We start from the raw sequence: 20,029 nt of genomic DNA on the forward strand, positions 1-20,029 counted from the left end.
ACATTGCTAAACATTCCCAAAAGTGAATCAGGTTACTGGTGCCATAAAAAAGGTCTCTCGGGCTCAGTCTGCAAACTTCGATTTTTAAAAAGATGACATACATGCCTAGTACGGAAGCTTTATGTGCGACTGAAAATAAAATCAATTCTGGTCATATGAAGGGATAAAATTCCTAATATTTTGAAATTAAGAATGCAAATTTGTGCGTTTAAATTACCACCGAAAAGTCAAGAGTCATCATTTACATGTGAGAATTCGAGAGGGGGCAGGGGCGCTGGAGACGAGAATACCAGAGTGTTGATCTTGGATGTACATGTAAAATGGAAGTGTGGTGGAGGGATTGGGGGGGGGGGGGGGGGGAAGCGGAGGACTCCAATATAGAATCAGATATTCTGGTGGGAAAGTAGCAAAATGGAACCTTTTTAAATCCTTTCATAAAAGGTGCTGGAGATTTTCTCTCTGTTGGCCTGATTTGAATTTACTTTTATCCTTTAAAAGAGGTACCCAGAGGGACTGACCCTGACAATCAGGGTGACGTCTCGTGTACAACTTGTTCCTATTCCGTTTAGATAATAAAGTTACGGAGATTACTTTATTTAATCGTAGTAGTCTCAGATGTAATGACCTTATGTTTTAAACGGATATGTGCAGATAGCTGCCAAGCCATTGAGTAGTTCAGGAGCAGCTGGGTTACTGCACACGACAGTCGCTATTTTTTCAGGGAATTGACACGATTCCCCTGGTCAAAGAAACAGATCGAATTAAGTCATCGACTGCAGTAAAAGCAGGAATGACATTGGCCTTTTTAGGTAATTTTTATTTCCTTAAAAAAGGTACTGCGCTAAAAGGTTGGTTCTACGTTTTGAGTGTGATGATTCGGAATCTTGAGTTCCATGTGAGAACCTTAGAGATAACTCGCAAAATGCTCCTAAGGATAAGAGATAATTGCCAAACAATATCGGGTTAGAGCGGTTTTCAACTGAGTGTTGAAAGTAATTTCGCGTTTGCTTTGGTTTTCCATTACTACGCCTTATGACTGGTTAACAAAACTCGTGCTACTTAAGCTTTCTCAACGAATCGTGTTTTCGATGCACGCGTTTTCCCGTGCTTGGCGCGAGACACATGTATTTGCCTCGAGTTTTGATTGGTTCGTTGTGTTGTTTACATCTGTTGCGATTGGCCAGAGAAATAACTTTAGTTTTTGGTTTGACGACACTCAATTGGAAACCGTTCTAATAAGGCATAGTACGCGAAAGCACAGGTTACTGAATCAATTATCTCAGGGGTGATTACAATTCTGGTCAGATTTCAGTTCCACTCTTGTGGTACTGCAATACAGAATAACGAATAACTTCCACAGGTGGAATTATCGGTATAAGGGCCTGAAATAAACTCAACTCCGCCCCCTCCCTCACTAGCAGGGCCTATCCCATGGCAATAGTTAGTAACCAGAGTCCTCAGGTTCTTTGGCCAGCGGTTGGTCGCCAGGACAGACTCTAGGGCCAATCGAAAAACAAAATAAAGTTTTTGATTGGCTGCTCCGTAAAAGGCTTGTATAGTTTTGCCGCAGAAATCCTGCGGTAATAAAATTCCAGTTCCCCAGAGTCTCTCCTGGCGACCAACCGCTGGCCGAAGCCTGAGTGAGGACTCTGTGTACGAGATTGGTATTGATTAAGATGTGAGACAAATTATTTCTACTAGCTCGATACAAAATAAAACTTCTTTTTTGTGGTGCCAGTGATGAACGTTTAAACGAACTTTAATGTGACAGAACAGCAAGTAATAACTGTTTCTAACAGTTGCTCCTCTTCCGGAAGAATCCCATCGAAATCAATCAAAATTCAAAAGTTAAATGCTGTAAAATCTCGGTTTTATTTGGTTGTCTTTAATATTTTGTATAACAGCTGTAAGTTACTTATTTTTGGAAACTGGTAAATACTATATCATTTGTCGACCAAACGCTCTGAATGCTATTTCAATGGTGGTCTTGTCTTGTCATGAATTGTGAACGATCTATTGAGATATTTGGCAATGTGGTTGATGTAAATTGCACCTCTATATTGTATTTTTGCAGACTTTTTCTTAGAAGATTCAGTAACTGGAGTATGTATTTAATAGAAATTTTCCCGGCAACAAAGGTCCTGTATCATGGGAGAGCACTAATCGACAAAATATGGTACCTTAGGGTACCATGTGAAAAATTCAATGTCATTTTATACGAAATCTTTTCTTTTTATTGTTGCGATTCTTTTGGAAATCCATGTGCTATTGCCTGCTTCGTATAGGCAATGGGTGAGCTTTGTACTTCAAACGTATTCCTTTGAACCTAAAACAAGTAATAAATAATGAAATTAAGGAATAGATCAAAGACTTGTTTAAGTAGAAATCTACAAAACCAACCGACAACATAAATGTGACATGCATTATTAGCCAGGTGTTCTCTTATAACAAACACCTTACACAGCTAATATACTGCTGGAAATAATGAAGTATTGATATCTTCCCATGTTGGTGCATTTCATTCGAGGGACGAAGAAGCAAAGTCAACCAACCCACAAAATTTACATAGGAAACAAACTAATACTGTTGATTGTTTCACAATCAGAGTGCCTTTTCTTGTTTCAATAAATGTCATGAACGAGGGTTAATGAGGGTTGCGAGGGTTGCGACTGAAAACCTGTGGCCTTCAGATTCCGGATCGAATTAGAATTTGGAAATGTTAGTTTTTGATGAGAGGGGAAAACCGGAGTACCCGGAGAAAAACCTCTCAGAGCAAGGACGAGAACCAACAACAAACTCAACCCACATATGACGCCGAGTCCGGGTCACATTGATGGGAGACGAGTATCTCACCACTAGAAGAAAATTAATTTTTATTTTGGAAAAGCCTACTTTGCTGGTGATTGACTCATTTTAATTAGATTAGTGGTCCCGACCGAAAATGGCATTCTCCAAGATAATGCGTCGGAACTATTTAACAATCTACCAGAAACTGTTAGAAACTGTTAAGACTACAGAACCTTTTTAAGACTCTCAAGGAATTTTTTAAGAAAAAGAGTACAAAGCGATTAGTTAGTTTTACCGTAATTGGTTTCCATTAATCCTGTTTCTACTGTATAATTTGTAAATCACTTAATTTGATTTATTTTGTCATTGTAATTAACGTAATTTCACAGGGAAGAGCCACCCAGTGGATCTGTTAATAAACCATTATTATTACTATTGTTATTATTATATTATTATTATTATTATTATTATTATTTTTCAATGATGTCCTTTCCTATTCCCTCATCCCCTCTCCCGCATTTCGACGGAGGATGAACCGAGTGTGGGAAGTCCTCGAAAGAAATCGAGGAAATTGTTTTGGTATTCACCTGAATTCTCTATGACGTAACCTTTCTTCTTGATTTGGAAATTTTTCCTTTATTGTGCTTCTTGCTTGGTACTGATGATTTCTTCAAAGCAGCCAGTTCTGACTGCATGTTAAACTGAAGAGAGAACATGACAAAAGTCAAAAGTAGTCATTCATTTTTAAGTTTTAAGCAACGTATCAAAAAGCGTATTTTTAGCTAGTTTTTAATAATGTTATTATTTCTATAGCGCGAAATTCATTAATCTATGGAATAACGCGTTCATTAATTCATTAATATATGATCTAATTCTTGTTCCTAATTTTTATTCCTTATTGCTGTCTTTGTATTTTCTACTTTTAAAATGTTTGTAATTTTTTTAATCATTTGTAAGTTTTTAAAGCATTATGTATTTTGTTTTTATCAATCTACAGGGCCCCCCTTTAATATCACTTTCGCGATTTGTGCTCCCTGTATAAAGATTTTTATTATTATTATTATCATTATAATTACTATTATTAGTTGCTTCAACGAACTGCCGCAAAATCGGACGATTTCACGGGCAGATTAAATGCTTTGTCTGTTCTTGAAGAAAGCGTTTTCGCTCCTTATTCTACAGTTTGAAAGAAGACATAATCAGCATTTAGGATGAAAAGAATGCCTAGAATTTCACAAAAATTGAATTTAAATCTTGAAGCATGCTGCTTTTGAACAATTATTAACCAGGCCTTGATGAGAGGAACCGAAAAATGTCTGTTTTAATTTACTCAGTGATGGAATACTCAAATGAAAAGATTTGTTTCTAAAGTATTTTTTCCCCCTGTTGATCAGATCTGAATTTTAAAATAGCAAAGGTACATGTATACTTGTATAATAATTCTATAAAAAGTTGGGATGCATTGAGCGTTGAAAGGTGCGCTAAGCGTACGTACATTACTGGATTCTAATAGTCCACTATCCTCAGGTAACTGCCTGATAAACCCGGCCATCTCTCTCTGTGGACCCATTGAAAGTAGCCCGGGTGCCTCAGAACCACGTCCCTCTTGGGAAAACATGGGCATGGGTTGTTGCTCAACGAAGTTCATACCCGATGGCGCATTAAAACCAGCCACCTGATCTATGAAGGAGGCAAGAAAGGAGAGAGAAGAAGAGATTTATTTGTTTTGCCACGTATTACAGGACATTACACACTGTAACACATATACAAATTAGGTTTGGTGACAGGAAGTCTGAATTAGAAGCCGAGGGCTTGTGAAGTTCAGGCTTTCCCTAGCTTAGAACTTAGACCCCGTCCACACGTATCCGGATATATTTGAATCCTCAACTTTTTCTTTACGGATACGAAAATATCTCGCGTCCACACGTTATGTAATCACAGCGTATTCAAATCGAATTCGCCCGTCCACACGTATTCAGATTCATTCCGGATTCACTCTAGAATCGTCGAGGACGGTATTGCTTTCCTACTCGTTTAAGTTGTTTCTGCCGGCCGTTTTGTCCGGTAGACAACGTAAAGAGCTTGCAGATGTCAAGCCGCCTTCTGTTATAACTTATTTCAGCATTTAGTAGAGCGATATTTAGCTGCATACAAGTTAAAAGACTGGAAATAAGCCCAAGGAGCACAGAAGCTATTTGCCTTCGATCGGCGGCCATAATGAAATTTGTGCGGTAAACACTGGCGCCAATTTTGTGACGTCATCGTATCAGAAAATATCCGGACTCGACCGTCCACACGTATCTGAAATGTTATCAGATTCAAAAATTTCCACTCTGGAGAGTGGATTCAAAAATTTCCGGATTTACTTGCGAATTCGCCGGATGCGTGTGGACGATAGCCGTATCCGGAAAGGAAAAGTTGCGGATTCAAAAATCATGATCAGGATACATGTGGACGGGATCTTAGAAATACAGTTTAGGGCAGTGGAAAAAAGGCAAAATTGGCAGTATAAACTAAATACAACAAAGTAAATTACATAACCATTACATTAGTTACAACTTCGGCCCTCGCCCGAAAATGGGCATCTGATTGGAGCTTATTCTCAAATACGTCTACTTAATAACCAATTGCAAAATTATACAAATCTGATATATGTACCTCCATTCATTTGAAAAGGTTCCGGGGCTCCACCCTGTTGTTTCATTTCTTGTAGCAATGACCCTGAGTTTCCCTCAAAACCCTGAGGAAATCCTTCTGTCAAAAAAAAAAAAAAAAATTGATATATCACCAAAGTGAACTGGATAACCAACTGTAAGTCATTTGAGTGCTCTTTCCATAAATCCTAAATTAGCTAACTAAGAGTGCTTTTCATTTTCCAGGACTGGCCGGCCTGATCGACAAGTATCAAGAGACTATGAGGTAAAAGAGCGAATCCCCCATACATGCCTCTCTTCCTATGAAAATTTTTTACAATCTATTTTTGTTTGCGTTGCTATATTAATGTCGACATCTTACTGGTCAGTTAGAGTGACGTCATTTAATTTGAAACTCAAAATAGCATGGCGCGAACTAAAAATAGATTGAAAAGAAATATCATGGGGCACAGGAATTCGCTCTCTTACCTCATAGTCTCTTGCCAGTATGTAAATCAAATGCGTCAATGTCAAGGGATGATGCTGCAAAATCTTTAAAAATAATTACTCCGAAAATGGTACGCGCTATTTTGAAGCAATTCGAAGGATTAACATAAAAGTTATCCTTCAAGTTGGTACATTCCGTTTACGAACTAAGCGGTCTGGCCAGCCAGTTCTGACAAATGGAAAGCCCCCCAAATAAGTCCACGATTGTACAATTCGCTGTTAGCATAGGTCTGTTATATATTAAATTAAATGAAATCGTGGGTTCATAAGTAAATGCGTTGTCCTGAGTTTTGCAAGAATTGTAAATTTTCATAGGGGTCTCGAAATGAAACTCTCGAGAAACTGTTTTTACAGTTTGAACTTCGCCATTTTACTAAGAAATGTCGTGCGAGGGAACTGTGTGCCCACCGAACTGTCCATATTTTGGACATAAGGAGAACAGTGAAAATAAACGACAAAAATGAACAACGTTTCGGTGTCGTCATGACGCCATTACCAGGTTCGGAGTAATTGAAATAAAACCAATCTTCTTCCATTGGCAAGCATCTTCTTAATAAACACCGTAATGTCCCAAAAGACCTTGACAGATATATTTCTGTTCTTAAGAAGTGCATGAATAAGTTCAATTGTTTAGTTTAGTTTACGAAATGTTGCTAATTAGAGAGTTAACACCATCTCTCAATGTCCAATCGGACTCAATTCAAGCAATTCGGATATTATGTCAATTTTGATGAACTATTTCTGTTACTCCGAAATCGATAATGGCGTCATGACGACACCGAAACGTTGTTCGTTTTTATCGTTTATTCAATTGTTTATGTATCTCTAAACCTTTACTTATAAAGAGAACAGTGTTTTTTCAAATAGAATAATAAATATTGTTATATACCTAGACTTTCACTCAACAAAATGAGCACTGTGATTGGTTGATCAGTTCTTAGTCACGTGCCCCTCGGGAAACTAGTTAGTTTTGTTTTCCCTCGAGTCCTGATGTTTCCATCGACTTCGTCCGGCGGGAAACATCAGGACTCTCGGGAAAACAAAACTAACTGTTTCCCTGGGGAACATACATTAAGTGTATAGAGTTATAATATAGTGAAGGCATTTTACGACATACCTCTCATACCACCGCCAAAGGCAGGCCCAGGAGCAATTTGTCCACCTGCAGCACTGGGCGACCAAGCACCTGCGGCACCACCACCGAAAAAATTGACATTCTGCGGTTGAGGGCTTTTCAGAAAAGGGTTATTTGGTACGGAAGGAAAACCAATGAAAGGTGATAGTCCGGAGATAGGCCCACTTGGGAAGGAACCCATTCTCATTGCTGACAAACCCGGTTGAGGTAATCTGGGGGAAAAGACAGGTGGATCACTCGATCTAAAGGCCATCGGGCGCGTTTGTGATGTAGGGATTGAGGGTAAAGCTGGTAACCCTGCACCCGAAAATGGTGCTCTCGGTAAAGCAAGTGGGGAGATGCCTCCGTACTGAAATCCTTGAGGAATACCCGCCAGGAACTGCCGTTTTGTTGACTTTTTGTCTTTCTTTAGCACCTTTTTTGATGATGATCGTTTCTTTCTTGAGGCCATTCCTGTCCAAAATCAGACAAAGAGTAACGATGATGAATATTAACGTCTCCTTTCTTTTTCGTTTTACGTCATCCGGTCTGTCAGTCAGTCAGGCTCTTAGTCCGTCTGACAATTAATCACTTAGCTCATGATTCGTGTAGCCACTTTTTCCTTTTGTCAGTTTTTTCATTCATTAACCTATCAGTTATTTAACGGTCAGTCTGATCCACTGCGTCAATCAGTCATTTTGTTAGTAACACTCACTCCCTAAATATTATTTTACCGATGTCGCAAATACGGCTTCAGCTGAACAAGAAATCATCTTGTTAATCAGTCTGTCATTTTGATTAGAGGAGTTTGACAGCCAGCCGGCTGGTTGGCAGTTCATTCATTCATTCATTCATTCATTCATTCATTCATTCATTCATTCATTCATTCATTCATTCATTCATTCATTCATTCATTCATTCATTCATTCATTCATTCATTCATTCATTCATTCATTCATTCATTCATTCATTCATTCATTTATTCATTCATTCATTCATTCACTCACTCACTCACTCATCCATCCATCCATCCATCCATCCATCCATTCATTCATTCATTCATTCATGCATGCATGCATGCATGCATGCATGCATTCACTCACTCACTCATTCATTCATTCATTCATTCATTCATTCATTCATTCATTCATTCATTCATTCATTCATTCATTCATTCATTCATTCATTCATTCATTCATTCATTCGTTCGTTCGTTCGTTCGTTCGTTCGTTCGTTCGTTCGTTCGTTCGTTCGTTCGTTCGTTCGTTCGTTCGTTCGTTCGTTCGTTCGTTCGTTCGTTCATTCATTCATTCATTCAGTCTGTCGGTCTGTCAGCCAGATCAGCCAGATCAGCCAGATCAGCCTGATCAGCTAGAACAGTCAGTCAGTCAGTCAGTCAGTCAGTAAGTAGGTCAGCCAGGCATTTAGCCAATTAGTCCTTACTTCCTTGCTTAATTTGTTCGCTCATCGATTCATTCAGTCCGTTATATATCTGATATTCAGTCTCTTATTCAGTGATTCAGTCAGTCAGTCAGTGAGTCAGTCATTCAGTGAATCAGTCAGTGAGTCAGTCATTGAGTCAGTCAGTAAGTCAGTCACGGAATCAGTGAGTGAGTGAGTGAGTGAGTGAGTGAGTGAGTGAGTGACTCAGTTAGTCAGTTATTGCAAGGCAGTAGGCTAGTTATGTCATTGAATTCATCAGATATTCCTCCTTCATTCTAATAAGCTCACCTACTATTCCCATTCCAGGCTGTACAGATATGGGCAAACTGATACCTGTAACACCAGACAACCGACGGGAGTAAGCCATCTGAGAAGGATTCAATGGAGACCTAATCGCAGGAGTTCTGAAAGCTGACGTCAATGATGGAAGACCAGACCGACCCATTGCGTTTATGTTAAAAGGCTGTACTTGTTGAAGCGTTTGCTGCAGAGATGGGTCCATGCTGAAATGTAATAAGATCGTTTAAACTTTGGTTTCGCTTAATTCTCATCCCGTTATTTTTGTTTTGTTATATACAAATTGTCGCAGTTACGGTCCATTAGACCTAATAACAAAACGTTATAACAAGAACCTGAATGCTAGGTTTGGAGCTTTAATTTAAAAACTTCCAAACTAAGAAGAGCTTCAAGGGCATCTATATCAATTTATTCACATCAGTTCATATTCTGCGCCCCCCGATCGCGATTACGGCAATTTTCTGAGCCACGTAGTTTGAGCTCTGTGATTCAATCAAGCTCATTCAAAGTAGTTAAAGGGGAAGCGCCTGAATTCTGTCTTCCAAATGAGCAACAAGTTGTTTTGATTCAATGTCATTATAATAAGAGGACTCTAAAAAATAAACATTCTCTTATATTAGAATTATGTATTATTCAGTAAATGACACAGGCATACTCGGAAAAAGGGAAATCCGAGTGCTCCTATCAGGAGTCGAACCTAAGACCTTCTGATTACTAGTTCGGATGCTCTACCACCGAGCTACAGGAGACTCGTGGGAGCTAAGGCCATTAAACTAGGTTCATGGGAATTGGGTTACAAGCGCGTCAGGAATGCCAAAATCGACTAGATCAGTCATCGCCTGCTTTTTAAAGAGTAACTATATCATACCTTATTTTGCAAATTTAATTATTTACTGCACTATGCAAATTTCATCCGCCATCACTGACCTTGGCAAAAGTGAGATCGATACCAGGAGAAAATGACAGAAAAATTAATTATACCAAGCTATCTTTTTGTCATAAATGCATATTACAGTAAACTGCATGGCACTTTTCATTATAACATAGCGCGCGCGCTTCCCTATGTAATATCTACTGGCGTCATCATGGTACATTTCTACGCACGGCCGTGCGTCCATAAATTGACGTGTGCAACTTGCAGACAAACTCGGGTTTCCGTTGCTTAGTTTTAGTTTGTACAAACTAATTCAAAGAAGCAAATTGCCATTGATAATTTCAGATGAAACGTTCTCGTTCAGACCATACCATTGCGGCGTGTTTGTAAACAGCTGATAAGAACCTTTGTTTTTCGGTACAGCGCATAGAGAGAATTTTGAAATCAATCACAAATAAAACCTGTTTTCCGCGTAGTACTTTTCGATACGTTGTTGTCACTATGTTATAAAAGAATTGGTTCATCCTTTTAGCTGTGCGTATATCGAGTTATGGATGCACATGGGAAGTTTGGAGAGCACTCAAGAAGCTAGAGTTGCTCTCGGCTACGCCTCGAGCAACTCTCACGCTTCTCTCGTGCTCTCCAAACTTCCCGCGTGCATCCATAACTCGCTATACGCACGCTAAGTATGAATCAATTCTTAAATGTCGTGTAGCTAATATCAAGACATTTAAATATAAATCTAGCAGCGTTTTTTTTTTCATAAATACTGTAATCTGATTGGCTGTGCTACTCCGCTATGCTCAGTAACAGATAATGACTAGTTGAATATCACAGATACTGTAACCTGATGGCCAAGACACTCGCTATATTTCAGTGAAATTAAAGATAATGAGAAGCTTCAAAATGCACATGAAATGAATTAAAGTTTCCATTTTAGTGGTATATATATCAAGATTAACACTAAGACAATGAGATTATTCAGTTCATGATAGCTGATTTGAACTGGGGTCTCATCAACTTTCGCGTGAAAGAAATCTCAAGAAATCGCCAATTGCATAGTCTTATGCATGCAAAAAAAGACCTACTATCACTGAGGCGAAATCGCGTCCAGAGAATTATCGGTCTGTTCATTTATGTGCCTTGCTAGAATTCAGTTTCAGTTTATTTTTTGCCATTATTCTTGCACATCGTTACAAGATAAATATATATTAAAATATAAAAGTTAAATGAATAACAAAAGAGAGAGAAACATATGGCGAGGATGCCCATCTGGAATAAGTGCTTGGATTCTAAATAAGAACTTCCGGGATGAAAGGCTTTGCACCTCCTTTTAGTTACACCTTCCGGATGTGAAACAGAATTTTACACCGGTATTTTAGTTATGACACGTTGCGACACGTATCCTGTGAATTTAATACTCTTGAGAATCACATCAGAAAACCAAATGTACAGATTTCTAATTATTTTAACAGAAGTAGGAAAATTAAGGAAATTTCGTCAATAATGTAACTAGCTTAGACGCACGTTCGTTGTTCAACTATCTGTTGACTTTGTGGAACGTTGCTGGACGACTGAAAGTAAGAATGGCTAGGCCATGTTCTTCCCGTATGGTAACTTCTTGCTTAAGAGTCTTGTATAGGATTCTTTGTTCTCTAGAGTTCAAACATAGCCGTGTTGGTATCTTATGGAATCTCAAGTGTTCAACAAGTGAACGTCCTGAAATGCTGATCTTTAGTCTACAGATAAAACACAAATGCAGCGGCCAAATCCGCCTTGGTTCTTTAAATACTGGAGCAGGTAAAATGCAAGGTATAGGAAACTAGAGAGCGTAAGACATTAAGATGAAAAAAAGATTAAGATTAAAGTAACAAACAGAAGTTGGGGTTGGTAGGACGAATCTTGGTAAGTTAAACCCCAGACACATTGAACTAAAGCCAAACCTATATGTTAACGAATATTCTTAATAGTAGGTTGGTTTTGGTGAAGGTGACATTGTATCACAGGTATACGCCTGGTAAGTTTCTCTAAAGAATTGCACGTGTTGACAGGAATCGACAGAACTGCCTTTACACCAGAAAGTACTTGTAACAGGTGCCCAAACGAAGGCGGAACTTCTCGACTCGAACTGTCGATCAATCGTTTACATGTAATTAAAGAATCAATAGCCAGAAGTTAACCTTGCTCATAAAGCATAGTTCAATTTAGCGTCAAAAAACCTCCCCGAAGTGATTTCTATTGCCAATCAAGAAAGACGCAAACAAAACATGCAACTATAATACTGAAGAACTTGAAGCAAATCGGTGTAACTAACGGAAAACGAAGATTCTTTTGATATAACTGGCACCAAGCACGGGAAAAATCGCCCAAAATTAAACCTTGGTTTGTTTCAGCTCTAATATTGGTTAGAAAAGTGCCACAACAAGTCTTATTGACTAATCATGAAGCCTAGTAAAGGGAAACTAAATAAATTTCTTTGATTACTCAAACGAGGACTACTCTGATGAATTGACTACTTGAAAGTAAGTCCCATGATGATCAACAAACACCACATGCATAACGTGTTTTAGCCTAATTCGGTCATGTATAATTAACTATTATTCCACGAGCACGCGTCGGATATGAGATAATACTGATAGCCAAAGAGAGTTGGCTATAACCACTCACATCAGAAAAGTACGAGTGGAATAACTGTTTTTATTACAAACAGTATTACTAGAACAGTATTGCTAGATCTGGCTGATTTTGCTCTGCACGAACAACCAAACGCCAATTTAATGGTCGCTATTTCTTGGGCATGGTATAATGGTCCATATACCTTGGCGACTAAGCCAATCTAATTCCTGAAATTGTATTATACAATGATCCAGTTTTTAATAAGAAATAATAGCAGCTTACCTTTGTTGAACGAAGCTCGCCGTATTGGGAACCGGGTATCTACAATAAAAGCGCTGGGGTAAAGAACATGACAAATTTGACAAACACCATTGAGTCAAATAAAGGTGAACCGTGGCAAATTTAATACATGAACTGGTATTTTGCGTTTTTAGATGAGTAGGAAGTTAAGACCATAATCTTTGTTTGCTTCATACTTCATACGACGATCTTTTTGCAAATTTATTCTTGACAGTCAATAAGTAGCAATTTCAAATTATTAAGTTTAATTTTGGTTTTAATGATATGGGGAGGTTAAACTTTGTAATACTCTACCACGTGCACCAACGTTTGACTCAATGGGCATGCGTTTTGATTGCGAGAGAGGAATGGCGCATGCGTATCGGTGTCATGAGTTTGCGTGAATTTTATCTAAGTCACGGAGAACAGAAGTTTCTTTAAACTGGATGGCAGTTCTTGGGCTTGAGAAGAGATAAGTAAATGTTTCCGACATAGAATGGCATGAGACATTCCTTTCTCGCAAAATGAAAACAAAAAGATAATATTTTAGAACGATATTGCACATAGCGAGGTTTCGCAGAATAATGTCTCACGTTAATTTGAAGAAACAATTCAAAATACACTTGCTGGGAGAGATTTAAATCGAACATGCCTTTTTATCGAAAACATTTACCTGCAGTTTTGAACATCCGCTGACAAGACACTTTTCGACAAAAGCATCGATCTTAAAGGCATTTTAATAGCATTTCATTTCCTTACAAAATTAACACGATTTTAAACGTCTCTTCGAAACGTTTTAAATTATCCTTTTAAACTCTTGAAACATTGTCAAATGGCTTGGCCAATTATAACTGATTGCCTGGCTGTTGTCTTTCATTTTTTTTTTTTGGCATTATCTGTCATTACTTTACATTACCAAAAATTGAAATCTGTATCTCTTAACACCTCATAGAAATACTTCGACATGTTAATTGTTGTTAACGTTTTGATCAAATGGATGGGCAACTGATGATGTCTGTTTCTTTTTGGCATTAAACAGTGGTCATTACTTAAATTTGTTTTAATGATTAGACCTAATCTGCGGTGCTGAAAATCCCATCGGTCGATTCATCATTGGAGACGAAAAGGCGGAAGGGAGCTGCCTTTTCTCCTTTCTTCTCCTCTCTGGCGAATGACTCTTTTTCTCGTTGAATTTCAACTTCTTGGAAAAGTCTCTCATCATGTGTTTTAGTCTGCTCACTTTCTACAAACAAACACAAAAACAAAATTTGACCACATGACATTATCTATAAGGTCTTCATAAAAAGACCACCGGTTAAGGTTCAGTCTTTTCAGTACATTTGATTATATCTTCACCGAAAAATGTTTAGCATTACGCTGGATAAATTAAAGTGGTGAAGCAACTGAAGGCAATTCTCCACTATAATCTTCGATTTTCCTGGTCTTTTATCGTTTTTCAGTTTCGTTTGTGAAAGTCTGAATATATGAAAATTCATACATTTGAACTACGGAGGAAAGAATGTGAATGTGAATGAAGTGAATGAAGTGAATGAATAAGTGAATAATGATTTTTTGGGGGGCTTTGTTCAGTCGCAACTGCTTAAGTTGCGTATATAACTGCGATAATATATTTACTTATGAAAACAATATAATACAAGCTATAGTAAGCGAGCTCTTGGGATGCATGCATCCTGCGGAGTCTTTCAATGACGACAACAGTTAGCGATAATTAGACAACTTCAGATCGGGCTACGCCTTGAGTATCAGATTGCGAATGCAAGCAAAGTGTGCACGTTTAGATTATTAGTTTTCGGTAAAATCCCATTCAGGGAAACTCTTTTCTATACTGCTCGACAACAGAGAAGAGGAGTGACGCACCCGATGAAGGAACTGGTTTAAAACGCTAAAACCGTACTACAATTCAATTGCGCACTGGTAGTCTGAACTAAAGGTCGGTAATGGCAACTTCTTACATTGTGAAAGCCACAACTATGACGAAATAATTTTGAAAAAATAACAACAACAGCAACAACAACGACTATGGAAACAATAGAAGTAACGAAAGCAATAACAAAATACCTCATACCTGGTTTTCTGGGCTCTCAGCAATTCGTTCCCTTGATGTGTGAACATCAACATTAACACTGGGTGCACCCACGTGAATTGAATGAGAAGGGTGATTTGCTGGTAGAGGATAACCCTGAGTGACCTGAGTATCAGGCGAAGTAAGGCCAGGGTGTGTAATGGGATATACTGATGGGTACTCCATCACTTGCTGATCGGCCTGCTGATGAGGTGAAGAGAGGAAAAAGGTGATGGCAATTAAAGTGTACAAAATTTAATGAGATGTCTTCAGCATGAAAAGAGCAACTGGGGACTAAGTGAAGAAAGTCTTAGACTCCGAAGGAAGTCAATTGCGTGACAATCTGCAAATTTGCTGGATAATTAGGTACTGAGCTAAAGGGTGACTATGGGATAGTTTCTTAGGGAAGAGAGGTAAGGGGTTGAGAACATACCGTATTTATTTCATAAGGCATGGCAAAGTTTGGCGTTTGGGGGTTGATATTCTGAGTTGTCGACCACTTCAGCAAAGCCCAAGGCCTGAACATGAAAATTGAGGTAACTTCTGTGTAAACAAGGAGTTTCGATATTTTCGAATCATAATACGTATTTTCGCGTGTTTATGTGAGACATCATCAGCCCTTATTAATTAACGGGTGAATATGACGAATTTATTCCAAGTCCCAGAAGTAATCGCGAGGGTTGCTCGTATGACTGGGATTCTTACTTTGGTTATCGGTCCAACAACAAAAAAATAATAAGTTCGGAAATCTTACATAATTAACGGGTGCGTAGTGATAAAGCGGATTGACTGCTTGTGGCATCATGTATCCTGGGTAAAATGAACCGTATGGGTATGCCAATGCCTGTCTCTTGATCACCAGTCCTTCATCTTCACCAGGAATATCAGCCCTACGTGACGAACTTTCTGTGCTTTGTCCCTCTGCACCAGTGCCATACATGTTAGGGTTTCCTATCGAAAAATAGCACAAACAGTTGCTACGGCATTTTGATAATAGAAATCGAGCACCATACAGTAATTTTGAAGAACTCAATTGATTTTTGAAGGATAGTTAAGGTAGAACTACTTTACGATAGAATTAAGGTTAAGGTAGAATTGACGGAAGAATTACTTCAAGAAAGGAAATTTATTTAACTTCATAAGGGTAGGAATATGTAACTCTGTTTGAGGCATTTGGAGACTGGAATAATCTGAAAAGGGCCATGAATATGTGGAATTTATAAAATTTGGTAGATTAAATTATACCATGTCTGAATTCTATTGTGGCTTACTTGTTTCTCCTTTTTCGTCGAATTAGCCAAAACAATTTAGTTTTGCATGGTTCGCTCTCCATCTCATCCTTTAGTTGTTTGTTCACGAGCCCGCACATTTACCTAAATTTATATGTGGCTGACCTTAGGGAGCCTTATCCCTTCGTTGTCTTCCCGAATGAGACCGCAAAGGTTGAGCACATTCATGAACTGGGCTCCTGTCATAGCTTGTACTCACCAGGAAAATATAAGAATAAGTTGAAATGAATATATTAACTAGTTGCAATTGTGAACTATTAATTGACGTAACGAACTACGTGCGAGTCAGGGGAAAGAAAAAAATTATATAAAATACATGACTTCTAATGATCTATTCCTCTCGCTTTACCTGTATCACCAAACGCTTCGGCGGGAAGTTCACCCTCGGATGGATGATAGCTAAAGCTTGACAAAAGGTCCCCAGCCGATGATTGTTGGCCTCCCTGCTGTTCCATCATGTTTCCAAGCGATGCCTCCCTAAAACCCATTCCACCGTCATCAGGAGTGATACCTCCCATCCCAGCAATATTTTCAGTTGCCTCTCCTGGTGTGAATTCTGTCGCAGCAGCTTGAGCTGTTTCAGGAGAGGGATTTTCATTGCTTTCCTCCTCTTGATTGTTGTAGGCCTTAGCTGTTGAGCTGTCTGCCTCTTCCATTGGTGTTTGCAGTTTTTCAACTCCAGGAAATCCCATGGCCAAATTCTGCATTTCTGAGGTTAGTAAGGCGGCGCCTTCCAGGTGAGGATGCGTCCGCGGGTCTTTGCTAGCACTGTCTTCACCTTCGTCTTGTCCAGGATCCGCTATCTCTTGTCTCGATTCCCCTTTTTCTTCTTTGACATCCTGCATTTTAGGAAACTTGGATCGCGTCCAACATGGCACACAGTGGTGATGACGGAAGTGACAAGGGAGCGGCCAGGTCCATTTACCGATGAAACCACAACCTGGGTAGATACATCCGCCCCATCCACAACAGCCCGGGTGATAGTTTATTACTTGTCTACCCTGGCCAGTTTCGTCTCTATTATCAGGGACATTAGACCTATGGTACGGGCCAAAGGAGCCTAGTGGAGGTCCATAAGGACCGTAATATCCTCCATTCAGGCCACTGTAAGTGAAAGCACCAAGCAAGGGAAACACTCCGTGGTAGTTATGTCCGGGATGTATGGCGCCTCCCCATCCATAACGTCCTGGATTAAAATTTGTTACGAAGTGCCGGCTGGTGGCTTCTTCTTCTTTTTCAGCCTCTTTGTTGACCTTCTTCGATTTCCCGCTGGGGATGTCTGACTTAAAGAAACCGTTTCCGAAGGCGTATGGATAAAAGCCAACATATGGCGAGAATCCTCCATAAACTGGCCCTGGATAAGGAGCGTACCCGCCATAGCCAAGGAATGAGGAGCCAGGAATTCCAAATGGCCCATACGGGAAAGATGGTCCGTAGCCATTCCACGGGTAGCCAAATGCTCCGTAAGGTTGTTGTATGACCTGCCTTTTTGGACCTTCTTTCTCTTTTCCGTCCTTTTTGCCATGAATATCTCTACGGTAACCCAGTCCGTGGCCATATCCCAAACCAAAGCCATGACCGAAGCCGTACGGGCCTAATCCACGGCCAGAATAATAGTGGCCAAGCCCGTAATTGTAACCGAATGGGCTTAAACCGTGACCCCAATCGGCACCTAGAGGTCCCCACCCGGGATAGCCTGTGTTACCCAATCCCCAGCCTCCCCAGCCGCCCATGTAGCCAGGCCACCAACGCTTCTCTGCCTTATCTTTCTTGCTTTGTTTTCCAGGAACTTTACTTCGCAGAAATGGATGGAAAACATCGCCCTTAGCGAAGCCCCATCCATGACCAAGTCCAGCGGCATCAAAGCCATGTCCCCAGAAGCCACCTAGGGGACCCCACCCAGGGTACCCTGCATTTCCGATACCCCATCCTCCCCATCCTCCCATATACCCCGGCCACCATCTTTTGTTAGCACTAGCGCCTTTCACTGAAGATCTTGTATGCCCTCTTGATGGCTTCTCTTGAACTTTGGATCGATATCCTCCATACGCCCTTGGAACAAACGAGGGCGTAAAAGGGACTGCAGCAAATCCTAAAGATGGATAAGCATATCCATAAGTTGGAAAGACAAATTTAGGCAGCACTTGGCGCTTTGAATCTGCTTTATGTCCCGACTTTTTTGAGCTTGTTTTGATGATTTGAGATCGGTGCCATCCTCCAAGAGAAGGATATCCGGTCCATCCTCCGTGAAAGGCCACAGGCCTTGTCCAGTGATATCCGGGCCAATGGGACAAGGTACCCCAAGGATGGCCGTGGTGGTATGGACCAAGATGGATTGCATCTATAACTTGCTTTTTGTTTTCTTTTGATCCTCTGTGACCTGAAAATATTTGTTTGACGATTTAGAATTCTACATAATTGCTAAATAAGGGCTTGCAATTTTGATTACAGTGATCTTGTACTATTGCGATACTGAGATAGAATAAAGATATTTTTTTTACAAAAATTTACAAAACACGCTGTTGTGAGACAATACTCTCCGACACTTTATTGAAAATAAAGTCGAAAGGTCCTGTCACATGATACAAAATAGATGCCCATACCCCTCAGCTGGTAGCCTTCTTACTGCAAAACTACTTTTTGTGGCTTTAAAGAGAAGGAACTATTAGTCTGTGTCTCATTAATTAAACAACTTAGAAGGATGCTTAATTGACTTTGAATATTAATGTTGATGAATGCTTTTACTGAGCCATTAGATGAGACACTTTTCGTTGGTTGTAAACTGGAACGATATAGTTTAACAAACAAGGCCACCAGCTTCCAAAGAACTAAACCACTCAACCAGATGACTGACCTGTTTTTTTCTAAACAGCGGCCACCGTACAACCTGTGTTTGCGAGACACATATCGCTGGTGGCGGGTTAATACATACCGCTCGTAAACAAGTTTTGCTTGCACGGTCCGCGAATCCTTATTTTCCTGTTAAAATTGAATGGCCTGTACAGTCTCTTTACCATCAGGACTATTGCTTGTTTAACTTATTTGCTGGAACTAACGTCCGAACGATTATTAATTAACGAAACTCTGACATATCAGCACGTCAAGAAAGGCAAATTGACTTGAACACAATTATTTTCCCTCGAAATTGAATTCACCAGCTTCCATCGGTTTATGCTTCAGCCTTCCCAGCCGATAATAGTTCAATTAAGTTCACGCATGCCTAAAAACGTGAATTAAAACTTTCCAATGAACATGTTTGGCGGACGGTTTGAAGGAAGTGTTTTCTCTAAAAGACGTGTAATGATAGCTGTGCACGTAATTAGTCACAGATCAGATAGACGTCCTGGTAACTCTAGTTTGTTGTCAGAAAATTAAGGAAATAATAGTTCATTTCTTCCCGCCTATATACTGACACACTAACCACACGTTTAAAGATAACAATTAAATTATCACTGTCACAGTGAAGTTATGTTTTAGAGAAACCAGAACAAAATTAAATCAGTTTTAAAGAAAATGGTCAGAACGCAACAACCTTTTTCCAACTTGCCACAACAGAAATTATAAATCGTACCTTTCTTTTCTTCACCACTTCTTGTCTTAGACTTTTTTAACAAGTCGCTTTCTTCAAAGTTCATTTCATCTTCTTCGGTAGTTTCATCTACCAAATTGTTTGGTCTTCCTTTTGTCCCATAAATATAAACACCAAGGAATGCGATAAATATCAGTATTTTTGATGACAACACAGCCATCGTTGTCGGAGACTATATTATCTCCTAGCAGCTTCCAATTATAAATTGAGGCACTCGACGAAAAGGTACTCCAAGACCTTTGCCAGCTAGAACTTTCTTGATGAGGGTAGAATAAGCAATTAGGTTAGCATCTTAACGTGGCAGGCGATTGTTTTCATGCATCCTTTGTTCAGCAACAAAGTGGCACCTCTGCTATTGGCCAATTTGCCCTGTTCAGGTCAAAACGCTGCTTGTGTTATTGACTTAAGGAATATTTGATTTATTTTTCATGAATTATTAACAAGTTATGTTTTCTTCCCGAGCCTTCCCTCACCGTTTTCACACAAATACAATGTGCCGTCGTTCTCCTTTCAACCTG

At 39.5% G+C, this 20,029-nt stretch overlaps 1 protein-coding gene across 3 annotated transcripts; it reads right to left on the reverse strand.

Annotated features, from left to right (window-relative positions):
- Positions 1 to 1,853: 1,853 nt before the first annotated feature.
- Positions 1,854 to 19,802, reverse strand: LOC146470240 (uncharacterized). Of its 3 annotated transcripts, none has more exons than XM_085122241.1 (12): positions 19,494 to 19,802; positions 16,272 to 18,302; positions 15,388 to 15,584; positions 14,637 to 14,837; positions 13,624 to 13,793; positions 12,554 to 12,592; positions 8,773 to 8,987; positions 7,045 to 7,515; positions 5,446 to 5,538; positions 4,283 to 4,467; positions 3,375 to 3,488; positions 1,854 to 2,326 (listed from the first exon to the last, which is right to left on the reverse strand). In XM_085122241.1, exons 1-11 carry the CDS (start codon positions 19,669 to 19,671, stop codon positions 3,384 to 3,386), a joined length of 3,885 nt encoding a protein of 1,294 aa, XP_084978367.1. In that variant the 5' UTR covers positions 19,672 to 19,802; the 3' UTR covers positions 1,854 to 2,326; positions 3,375 to 3,383. The 3 variants fall into 3 exon arrangements, with proteins under 3 accessions (XP_084978367.1, XP_084978365.1, XP_084978366.1); XM_085122239.1 differs by having other exon boundaries at positions 5,446 to 5,541; XM_085122240.1 differs by having other exon boundaries at positions 5,446 to 5,541; positions 14,637 to 14,834; positions 19,494 to 19,801.
- Positions 19,803 to 20,029: the final 227 nt, after the last annotated feature.

This window comes from Pavona decussata, unplaced genomic scaffold, assembly GCF_977016875.1.
Source record: "Pavona decussata unplaced genomic scaffold, jaPavDecu1.1 SCAFFOLD_114, whole genome shotgun sequence".
NCBI lineage: Eukaryota > Metazoa > Cnidaria > Anthozoa > Scleractinia > Agariciidae > Pavona > Pavona decussata.